This window comes from Arvicola amphibius, chromosome 13 (genome assembly GCF_903992535.2).
Source record: "Arvicola amphibius chromosome 13, mArvAmp1.2, whole genome shotgun sequence".
NCBI classification, from domain to species: Eukaryota; Metazoa; Chordata; class Mammalia; order Rodentia; family Cricetidae; genus Arvicola; species Arvicola amphibius.
Window position 1 is genome coordinate 46,574,218 of NC_052059.1, and position 12,142 is coordinate 46,586,359.

At 44.5% G+C, this 12,142-nt stretch overlaps 1 protein-coding gene across 1 annotated transcript in view; it reads left to right on the forward strand.

Moving 5' to 3' along the window:
* The first annotated feature begins 573 nt into the window (after positions 1-573).
* Cdca2 (cell division cycle associated 2) overlaps positions 574-12,142 on the forward strand; it is a 37,424-nt gene continuing 25,855 nt past the window's right edge. The window contains exons 1-7 of the mRNA XM_038309679.1: positions 574-717; positions 926-989; positions 1,080-1,253; positions 1,596-1,747; positions 7,431-7,581; positions 9,763-9,950; positions 11,633-11,708. Of these exons, the coding sequence (XP_038165607.1) occupies positions 926-989; positions 1,080-1,253; positions 1,596-1,747; positions 7,431-7,581; positions 9,763-9,950; positions 11,633-11,708 (805 nt within the window). The 5' untranslated portion in view covers positions 574-717. The remainder of the gene's footprint in view (positions 718-925; positions 990-1,079; positions 1,254-1,595; positions 1,748-7,430; positions 7,582-9,762; positions 9,951-11,632; positions 11,709-12,142) is intronic.

Here is a 12,142-nt window from a genome sequence, read left to right on the forward strand (position 1 = left end):
CAAAACCTGCTGGCAAAGGGTAGCTCTAAGCGTTACTGAGCAGGCGCACGCTGAAGTGTTAGGGAGCGCTCATTTGCATAAAGAGACGGAGTCTAAGGAAGAGGCGGGACGCTGAAGTCCTATACACCAGTCAGCGCCTTGCTCTGCTTTAACCCCGCCTACTATCCCACCCACCAAGGTAACGGCTGGGGTCGGGATTGGCTAATGGGGTAAACTAGCCATCCTGCGGCTATGGCACGATTGGTCGAATGATTCATTTTCGAAGTTTGCAGCAGCCAATCCAAAGGTTAGGGGCAGGGTTCGACTAACTGACGTGTCGCTCCGCGGAACTCCTAGGTAGAGTCCCCGGGACACCGTATGGCCGCAGGTGTGTCTCGCTAGGGGACCGTTCAGGGCTGGCCGTGGTTCTCTCGAGAGACACGAAGGTCGCCCTGCGGCGTCCGAGAGCACGGCGGTGAGAGCCGGAGGGAGCGGGACGCGCGCTCGCACGTGGGTCCGGGCCCGGAGAGATCCCTCCGCGGGGGGCGTGGCCGCAGTTTGAATTTGCGGGCGGGTAGTGAAGCTTCGCCCGGACGTCGTGTGTCCGGGGTGTGCGGCGGCCTGCAGGAGGCCAACCCGGCTCCCTCCCCGGTCCTCTGGGGCTTTCTGTAGCGGAGCCTGCGCGACGCTCGTTGTCGTTGTCGTCTGAGAGGGACGCGCGGACCTCGGGCGGGAGAGGTAGGTCTGTTATCCGGTCGGGCTTGTCAGTAATGGTCTGCCTCGTTTTACTGAGTATCATCTCTTTAACCAGAACGCCCCGAATTCTTTCCCAACATGTTCCCCTAAGACAGATTTCGTTAGAGTTCCGTCGCATTCATTTTGACTTGTAGTGAGATTACTTTTCATTTTTTTTATTCTTGTTGGTCTTTCGCTCCCTCATCTCCAGATGGATACGAGTTCACACGACAAGCAGCTCTCTGAACTCAAGGAGTGTGTCGTGAATAATTCCGGTATGTCGGTGACCTGTTGCCCCCGTTAGATGGAAGGTCTGGGTGTTGGCCTTGTGTTGCTTAGCCCTGCAATGTGTTGTCCGTTTTCAGAAAATGCCTCTTTTACCTTGGGAACCGGGAAGCTTGCGACCCCTCAGAAGCGTGTAGAAGACGCGGCTCCTAATCTTTGTACCCCCGCAACCGTTAAGTCACCTTTGGACTTCTCCACCGTCACCGTAGAGCAGTTGGGAATCACCCCTGAAAGCTTTGTCAAGACCCCTTCAGGTAAGACAAGTTCTGGTATTGCATTTTTTTTTTTCAATTTTAAAAATAGCTAGAGTAGACCCCATTGCCCATGTCTGTACTGACTGACTATATTCTTGCTGTCTATATTTATACTGACCCTGAAGACTGGCTTGTTTGGGGAGACTTCTGTGCTCATCACAGCTCACCCATATACAGCAGGGACCAAAGAGATCTTAGGGCTCCCAACATGAGCTACTTTGCCAGTAATTCTGTAGTTTTCTGGAGCATGCATTTGCTGTTTTCCACTCATAGTGGTCCATTACCAGCATAGGACACAGTTACTGATGATTGCCATGTTTCGTTCGGGGCGTTTCATTGCAGGAAAGCCATCTTCCCTTCAGAAGGCCAGGCGACGCTCTACAGTCGGTGTCCGGGGCTCTCCAGAAACAAATTGCCTGATTCGGTTCATTGCTCAGCAGCGGAGCCTAAAGAATGCGACAAGATCCCCATTGGCACACAATTCCCCCTTTCAGGTACATTTCCTCCCCCATGCTCAGGAATTTTGTGAAGGGCATGTTCACTCTATTCCCAGGCTCTGCTTTGCACTTCTCTGTTTGGGTCTGGGGAGTAGTTGAGGAGGGGGCTGCTTCCTGTGTATTGCAGGCACTGTGAGGTAACATACATTGCTGATACCCAGCATGGCTCAGGTATGATTTAGGGATCTTTGACTTAGGGGGTGGGGGCTTTCTGTTTTGTAAAATTTTCATAGACTGAGGAAAGCTCCCCTCCTCCAGTGTTTTTCTTTCTTTAACGTCTCTGTATTTCTATTGTTTTCATAACTGTTGGTTGGGCAGAGAAGGAGAAAAAGAAATAAATGGCTTATCTTCTGGTGTTTTTAGCTTTATATGTTTTTCAGATTTTATCAAATTAATGCATGCCCTAAACAGTCAAATAGTTGAAGGCTTGTTATGAAAGATATAGGCCCCCACTTGGCCCTCTGCAATGGGCGACCAGTGTGATGCTGGCCTTCTTACTCTGGAGTAATTCACTTCTGTTATTTCTACTTCGCTCTTCTGCTTTGCAGCATGGTCTGTGCACAAGACAATTTCTTGCTCATGTAATACAACAGAACTTTGGGGTTTTCCTCAGTTCCTTTTGGAAGATCCATAAACTCAGTTTTTCTTATTTTACTAAATGTTATTTGCCTTCCCCCTGATATGTTGATATTTATACTCATGAAGCAAAACTAGCGATGAGCGGGACTATGGGCCTATTAGCATGGGCCATAGCAATGACATCACATTATTATCATATTAGTACTTTCTGGGTGTTCACAGAAATCATACTAGTTTCATTAAATATCTCTGAAGCATTAATCATGATAAGCTTCACTACGTACCATTCCTCAAATATTATATGCAATGAACTAGAAGTCTGCATCAAGCACTTCAGAAGTTTCTAGAAATGTCTATGATTGAGTTGTGTGGGCTCACCTGGCTTTGTTTGTGTTTTTTTTTTTTCACAGAGCATTATTTTTACTTGATGGATCAACTGATATAAAAATTGTGGTTTGTCAGGCTTGTAAATGTCATAAATAGACAGTGAATCTACCACAGAAACTAAAATCCACTTTACCAGTAAGAAGGGTTGCATTCTTAAAAGGCTTTAGAAAGTATGTACCCATGACTGCACTTGACAACTTCCTGACTGATAAGTGGGTAAACTTAAAATACTTTCATGTTGCCTTTTTAAAATAGATCACTTTTTGGAAAGTGAATAACAAAACGAGTATTTTCCAGATGATCATTGCACGCTGTTAAAACCTCTTGTAGGTAAGGGGTGCCCCACACTGCAAGACAGGCCAATAATAATCGCTGTGTGTATGTGGGTCTCCGTGTATTTATATGGCCCAGAGGACATCAGATTTTTCTCCTCTTCTGCCCCCCATCCTGTTTTTTGAGTTGGTCCCTTTACTGAACCTGAAGCTTTCCAGTTTGGCTACACAGGCTAGTGAGCAGGTCTCTGGGATATGCCTATGGGTGAAACACCCACCGACATTGGGGTTACAGACATGCACCATCATGCCTAGCTTTACATGGGTTTGGGAGATCTGAACTCAGGTCCTCATGCTTGTATGCCAAGCTCTTTGCTCACTGAACCAGCTACCCAGCTCCTGGATCTATTTAAAGATTTTATTTGAAAAATAAAATGCATATATGTGCACCACATGTGTGCAGTACCGGCAAAGGTCAGGAAAAGGCATCAGGTCACCTGGACTGGACTTCCAGGGTTGTGAACTCGGCCATGTGAGTGCTAGGAACTGAACCGAAGCCCTCTATAAGGGCAGCCAGTGCTTAGCCATCTCCAGCCCCATCCCCAAATGTCTTAATAAATATTCTGTTGTGTTCACTTGCCAGAGTGGACAGTGAAGAATTAGCCCTCTTTCTTTATATGCTGCCCATTCTCTCCAGCTTCCCTGTAGCGTGGCTGTGTCAGCCTTCACATGATTGCATTATTGTGGTTCTGTGTGTTAGTGTGAGCTGGGTTTTCTTTTGCAGTTAGCTTACCCTCCTTTCCGCAGGGTCAGCAGGTCACTGTGTTCTTGTTCTATGTATTAGTTACTTTTCATTGCAGTGATAAAATACCATGAGCAAAGCTGCTTAGTAGGGGAGGCGTGGCAGCTGAGAGATCATAACTTTTTTCTTGGTTTATTTTTCAAGACGGGGTCTGTTGTCCTGACTGTCCCTGAAACTCACTCTGTAGACCAGACTGGACTCATACTCTCAGAGATCCACTTGCCTCTGCTTCCTGGGTGCTGGGATTAAAGGCGTGCACCACCGCTGCTCAGTGAGAGGAGGCAAACTTGAACCCAGGCAAGGCTGTAAGCTCTCAAGAAAGCCGCTTCCTCTCATCTACTTCTTCCTGCCAGACTGTGTATCTGAAAGGTTACTTCCCAAAATTTCCCAAACAGTGACCCTGGCTGGGGACCAAGTTCAAACGCCACACCTATGGGGAACATTTCTCACTTAAAGCACCACATTCCTTTTCTGTCCCACCTCTGGCAAACTAATTCTATCTGTTCTATTTGACTCAGCCATTTCCCTCCTTGCCATCCTTTCCTTTGGTGGGACACCGAGACATCTCAACATGGTTCAGGCTTGTTTGGAGCGTAATCTTCCTGCCTCAGATTCCCAATTGCTGTGATTACAGGCACATGCTACTATGCCCTGCTCCCTGCCATCCTCTTGTTGTTGCCAGCCACTTTTAACTTCTCAGACTTTCAGTGGCTTTGGCTGTGTTTAATACATTGAGACACTTCCTCATATGGGTTAGAGGGCTACACACCTGCCCAGTTTTCTTCCTGTGACACTGGGGTTATTTCTGTTAGATTTGCAGTTTTTCCCTCACAAATGCTGGTGTGCCTAGATCTCTGTGTTTGTTCTGAGCATCATCTATGTGCTGATGACTCTGAAATGTCCTCAGCTGAGAACCTTAGAGCTCCAGAACTAGATACCAGCTGCCTGTGACGTCACTGAGTGTTGAGTGAAGTGTTCCAAGCATGCCCCAGCCTAGTTAGTTACTTGTCCCATTGCTATCACGGAACACATGAGAGAAGCTGCTTAAGAAATGAGTTTATTCTGGTTCACAGTTGTAAAGTACAATTCTACATGGTTGGAATGGCATGGTGGAGGAAGTCTGAGATCACATTGTATCCACAGGAAACAGAGTGACGAACACACTGCCTCCATGTTCAATGCGGTGGGACTTTTATTTCTTCTCCCACTCCCTCTCTCTTCCTTTAGTCTGGGGCCCCTGCACATGGGATGGTAGAAACCACGTTCAAATCAAGCCTTCCTCTGCTCTGGAAATGCTCTCACCTACACACAGAGGTTTGTCTCCTCTGTGGTTCTAATCCTGACAAGTTGACAGTCAGGAGTAGCCATCATACTAGCTAAAGCTGAACAGCAGATTTGTATTTCTCAGCACCTTATCCAGGCCACTTGGGCCAAATACCTCTTAGTCATCCTTGGTCTTTTCCGCCTCACGTGCCCATCAAAGTCCTTTAGGCTGCGTTTCAGAGGCCTGTCTGAGATTCCTCATATCCTTTCTGCCAGGGTCTTCCATTGGTCTCCTCCTTCCCTTTTTCCCAGTCCACCCACTATTGCACAGATCAAAGAGGTATTTTAGAATGAATCACTTATTGCTGCTGCTTTAAGCTTCTTATGTTTCCTATTTGAGACCAGTCTACTTTTTTGAAGTCTCTTTGTTCCCCTGGCCTGAGCCCTGTCCACTTATGGCCTCATCCCTGCTTCTTCCAGTTACTGGGCACACAGGCTTGCTTTCTTCTGATTGCTACCGAGGGCTTCTACTCTTGTTTTTTCTGTACGCCTTGTTCCCTTGGTGTCAAACCACTTCTCATTGTGGTTTCAATTCAAGTGCCACTTCAGATCTTTCTTTCCTAAGTAGCCAAAGCAGCATATTTCTTGGCTCAGCCACATTGGTGCTTTCTCTGTAACATCTTAGTATGTTCTTTTTAAATTTATTTATCTAACTTTATGTACATTGGTGTGAAGGTGTCAGATCTCGTGGAACTGCATTTTCAGACAGTTGTGAGCTGCCATGTGGGTGCTGGGAATTGAACCCGGGTCCTCTGGAAGAGCAGTCAGTGCTCTTAACCGCTGAGCCATCTCTCCAGCCCCCTTAGTATGTTCTTAAACCTTGCTCTAGGATATCACTCCACTCCCACCTGGACCCATCTCCACCCACGCACCCTACCTCAAGAACTTGAGCACCTGGAATAGTTTCTGTACGTGACACCAACACAACTCATGAGACAACAGCATGACAAAAGTTTTCATACTTTGTTCATGAACATTGTTCTATCAGGAAACAGGTTTAATTAGGGAAACGTAGTTTAAGCATTCTCAGGTGCTTTGAGCTCCTGAGACACTAAACCAGCCCTGACACATCCAAATGAGCTCACAGAAATGTGCACTCAAGATAATTTGTGTGCCTTTAAGATAATCTTAAATTATTAGATGAGTTGCCCACAGGCCTGTTGGCAATATTACTTGCCATTTATGTCATAAAGGTTTACATCAGGTACATTTCAGTTTAAAATGTTCCACTATTGTGTAGTAGGCAGTTTGTCATAGGACTGTGCTTAACTATGCAAATATAAGAGCAGATCATCAAACATGGCTTCAGGATTTTAACATCTTTTTCTCCATATAATAACGTAAAAGCAGGTAGCTTTTCTTTTCCCCTTTTCCTTTGCCCATTGGTTAGAGTGTTAAAATTACCACAGATTACTCATTAAAAGAAATGTTAGTGGCTCAAGATAAAAGAAAAAGCAGCCTGGAAAAAGTGCTTGATCAGTAGGTTGGTTTTTAGTAGTATAAATTCAGTTTTGTCTTTGTGTAGTACTTCATGGGCAGGGTTTCTATGTGCTCCTGGCCTTGTGTTTGTGTCTGAAGTAAATGGCTGACTTTCAGCCCTAAGGAAGGATGACGTTAAGGAGTTAGCCAGGAGGAGGCAGGAGTGGTACATACTGGAACTAGAAGGGGTCATCCTCGTCTTGTGGCAGTCTCCCCAGATGGAGGTCATCTGTGTGCTGGGCACAGTGCTGTGATGAAGATAATAACTTGAGTGGATGCTCTCTGTGCCGCTTTTGTCAGTATTTCAGATGGGCTCCCTTTCTCTTCCTTGCTCTCCAGCTTTGAGGTTGACTTTTCAGACACATTTGTTCTGAGCTGCTTTCTCGTTCCCTTTCATACTGCTTTGTTGACATTGTCTCATTGATGGCTGCCAAGGTTGTTCTTAAGCCCATTAGAATCCTTTTCACAGTGATTTATTCCCCCCACCCCCCAAATGTAGGGATGCATTTGGTCTGTAACCTCTATAACAACATCTACCCATTTCAAATTTCTGTTCGCCTGGCTTTGTAGCCGCCAGCATATTGGGTATACATCTGTGGGTAACCACTTAGCTATTCTTCTTTGCTCAGATTTTAGAAAACAGGAACAGAGGGGCACTAAGGTGGCCATGGCACACTAAATATTTAGACAGAAAATGTGTAATTCTGAGGAAAGGAAACTCTGTCTTACTAACTTGTCTTTATAAGCCTTCATGGGCTTTGTTTTGGAGTCGTTGGTAGCACTCCTAGCTAAGAAGCTGTTAGATTTACTATGCTCCTATACTTTATACACTTCACAGGGCTCCCTGGGACTCTATCGACATGCCAGTGCTTTAAAAGAGCGGATGGCTGCTTTCCAGTCAGCTTTTCACTCCGTACAGGAATCTGAGAGGATGGCCAGTGGTCCTGCAGTCTCAAAGGCAGATGGAGAGTCTCAGACATCATATTTGAGTGAGTAAAATGGGTTCACCAAGGTGGACTTTTGTGTATAAAGATAATCTTCTATGATAAGAAAAGATTTCTTTCCACAAGGTGAAAGTAATTTTTTTCAGAGCATAGTCGTTTCTGTAAAGGGAGACTTATAGCTAAAATCTGCAGTATTTACACAAGCCTAGATTTTTGGTTTCAGAGTTTTGTTTTAGTTTATCTCTCTATTTTGGTGATGCTAAGGATCATGCTCAGGGCCTCGAATGTATTAGACAGGTGCTTTACAACCGAGTCTCACTTAGGCCCCATGGTTTCTATTGAAAACTTAGACCTTTATTTTCATAGTTACACTTGTTCTGGATTGTGAAAGGCCAGTGTCAACTAGCTGTGTCAGGCTTCAAGTAGGGTGTAGTGATGAAGAGAGCAGACCTGCTTTTCATCCCACCCGGATCCCACATGGCTAGCTTTACACCCGAAATAACAACACACAAATAGTATTCATTTAAGCACTGCCTGGCCCATTAGCTCTAGCCTCTTACTGCCTAACTCTCGTATCTTGCTTAACCCATATTTAGTACTGTGTGTAGCACCACGAGGTGGTGGCTTACCGGAAAAGATTCAGTATGTCTGACCTGGCGGCTGGCTCCATGGCGTCTGTCTCAGAGAGGAGAGGCATGGCGTCTGACTAACTTCCCTTCTTCCCAGCATTCTGTTCTGTCTACTCCACCTATCTAAATCCTGCCCTATCAAAAAGCCAAGGCAGTTTCTTTATTAACCATTGAGAGTCCTCCATCAATAGGGCCTGCAGCAAACTTAGATTTGTATTCACTTTTATAGACTTCTTGTTAAACTTTGCAAAAACATATATGAATGGCAAATACCCAGCCCTGACATCACCACAGATTTGTCCAGTCTAATCATTGCGTTACTAATCTGTATTCTTTGCTGTGTCCATATAGTTCATTTGGTATTTTTTAGTCAGTTCTGGCTTTTTCAGTCACTAAGCTTTAAACACCAGAGCTTGACAAAATACTGGCTTTCCTGCAGTCCTGTTCTTCTAGGACTTTACACTCTAATTACTTCACAGATTCCATCTATTCCATGGTTCAGTATCTGTTCAGATGTCCGGATTTGTAGTTTGTAATTTACCTATTATTTGTTGTCTAGGTTTCAATTTTTTTACTTTATTATTATAATGTCATAATAATTTGTACATAGAAATAACTGAACACATTGCAGTTGTCTGCTTTCTTTTTTTTTCTTTTTTTTTAAATATTTATTTATTTATTATGTATAAAGTGTTCTGTCTGCATGTATGCCTGCAGGCCAAAAGGGGACACCAGATCTCATTACAGATGGTTGTGAGCCACCATGTGTTTGCTGGGAATTGAACTCAGGACCTCCGGAAGAGCAGCCAGTGCTCTTAACCTCTGAGCCATCTCTCCAGCCCTCTGCTTTCTTTTTTTGTTTTGTTTTCCCTATACACAAAAATGAAGTACAATCAAATTAGAATATAACTGTCTTTCTGGTTTGCCAACATGTGGTTTGCAGACCATACGCACCAAATGTAGTGTCTTAGGGTTCTCTAGAGAAATAGAACCCACAGAATTAGTATCTGTTACCACAGAGATTTGTTTCATTGGCTTGCATACTACGGGCTGGATAATATAGCAGTGCTGGCTGCATCCTGCAACAGTTGAGAACCTGGTAGCTGTTCTGTCCTTAAGGCTGGGTGTCTGTAGTCCCAATGTGCAGCTGAAGCCCTAGAGGGTTCTTGGAGGAGAGATATTGGTTATCAGTTTAAGTTGGAAAGCTGAAGAAACTGGTTCTGATGTCACTTGTGAAAGATCAATCACCCAAGGGCTGCACTGAGCAATGAGAGTAAAGATGGACTGGTGAGAACTGCACTCACAACCCTGGCTGGTCTCTCATTTGCTTTAGACCAGGCTGGCCTTGAACTTTCTGGTCCCTACTCTTAACCTCCCTGTGCTAGCTGGCACTACATGTGATGTGTCAACACACCTGCCTTCAGTTTCCCTTTTTAAGTGAAAGAGGTTAGCAGATTTTTGTTTTCTTTGAGGATTTACTTAGAGACATTAAATTGGCATTATGATGTTATAATGAATGATATTTTAAAATGATAAATGTAAAAGAAAATATTTATCCCCATGTCATTTTGTTTCTATTTTTGTTTTGTGCATATAGCCAAAAAACAAGGTCTTGTTGAATACCAGCATTCTGGGTTCCCTGTAAACTCATCTTCAAAACGGCGGAGAATATCCTCTCAGAGCAGCCCTGATGACCACCTCAGCAGTGCCAAAGGGAAAGTGGCACTCGTGCAGGTGATCAACAACCAAACCTGTGCTGTGGGCACCCCTACAGATCTGGCTGAGGTGATTATGCTTTCCACCCAGAGACAGACCAGTGGTTTTCTGCACAAGCAGTTTAAAGACTGTCAGGGCCCAAGATAAGAGTTGCTCGTTTTTAAAAGGAGAGAGAGGGAGAGGGGGGAGAGGGAGAGAGAGAGAGAGAGAGAGAGAGAGAGAGAGAGAGAGAGAGAGAGAGAGAGAGAGAGAGAGAGAAGAGGAGTGTAAAATTGTGTGACTTTTGTTGTCTCTTGGTTTAGAAGCTGTTCGGGGAGATTGGTTGTTTTTGACTGCTTTTATGAGAAGATAAAGCTCGAGGGTCTTCTGCATAAGCTGTTCTCCATAGTGATGGTTTGACTGTAGATCTCAGTTGGGCCTGAGATGGCTCTTTGTGTTCAGCCGGGGAGCACAGGTCCCTGAGCAGGTTGTTCATATATCAACTGGAGTAGCCGTTCCTGAGACAGGGAGCGCCTGTCCAGGTCTGTCCACCTAGTCTGTCCTAAGACTGCCTGAGAAGCAGACTGTTCTTAAAATTCATCTTTGCTTCTCTGCTTGTTTCAAGTAGCTTTAGGAATTCTTATGGATTGTGACAGCCTAATGTTGTCGAGGTTCTGGAAAAACAAAATCCTGCCTGAATTTTACAAAAGTAGGATCAAGAATACTAATGGGTTTGGTAACTTGTGCTCTGAGGATACAAAGCCAGTCACATGACCCTTTCTCTCTGTGTCTTCGTTCTGTGATAGGGTTTTCTTTCATTCCTGAGTGGAGGACACCATCACAGCTACAGCTAGTCTTTAATTTTCTTGTTTGAGGGTCTGAAGAAAGGATACAGGTGCCTGTAATAGAGACCAGATCAACTCTCAGGAGCTGGTTTTTTCCACCTTGAGTTCTGAGGGCTGAATTTGGTCATCCTGCTTGCAGAACAAGTATTTACCTGTTCAACCCAGCAGATGAAACAGTCTGTGCCACCTCTGCAACTTAGATCCAGTTTATGTCTGACCTAGTGACGTGATTGCAAGTCACTAGAGACTCCTTAGTTTCGTGCAGTGTATGTGGAGGTCAGGGGAGAGTTTGTGTGTGGGTTCTTCCCTTTTACCATGTAGCTTCTAGGAATTGAGCCCAGGTTGTTAAGTTGGAAGTAGGCACCTTCTCGAAGCCATCTATCTAGCTCACCCTAATTCTTTGTGATAACAGGAAAAGGCGGGGGTGGGGGGAAGTCATAGCACAATGATCCCAAACCACTTCTACAGTCCCTGTAATACAAGAACCACTTGTATTTCAGACTAGCTTATATTCCCAGTTTCCTCTGCTTCATTTAAGGTAATAGAAAATGATCATTTGGTAGAAGCAATAGTAGTTGTTTCTTTCCAGACTTTGACTCATTCACATAAATCACGAAGGAGAAATGATTTCTGAATTAATGTGGTATGCTTTTGAGAATTTCCTCTCTAGAGGCTAGCAGGTAGCACAGCTATCTAGGCTTCAGTAGGCAACAAAAATGAACCTCATAAACTTTTCTTCAGGGTTGAAAATCATTTTGTGGAGTATTCTGGGGTTAGTGCCCACTGTACTTTGCCCTTGCTGGCTCGAGACCAACTGAACAGCAGATTTTCAGTCACCCCAGTGGTTACTGAAATCTCCATAAAGGTGTTAGCAGAAGCACAGTTAGTAATGTTGTGATTTTTGTTTGTCCTTTCATCTTCTCCCAGAAGTCATCCGACATTGGTCCAGCCCAGCCTGGATGTGTAGTTGCTCCCCTTCCAGAGCTCATGGAGACTTCACCTGGTAAGTATATCATTTCCTTAGTGCAAACATTCATTGTCCCATTCATAGACATTTGTGATGTGTGTGTCCATAAGCTGAAATGAGTGAAAGCAATTATTGTTTTATACGGGTTGTAGGCAGAATGTTTTGGGATCATTGTGCTATGACTGTGTTTTTTTGTTTGTTTTTTGTTTTTGTTTTTTCCTGTTATCACAAAGAATTGAGGTGGACTAGATGGCTTAGAAAAAGGTGCCTACTGCCAGCCTAACAACCTGAGTTCAATCCCTAGAGCCTACGTGGTCGGAGAGAACTCACACAAACTCTTCTGACCTCCACATGCGCTCCATGCCACACGCCCACCTCCGTACACTTACATTGTACACATGCACGATAAACCAGTAAATTAGTTTTGAATTTTTAAAATAAAGTTAGTAATGCACTTCCAAACTGGTGAG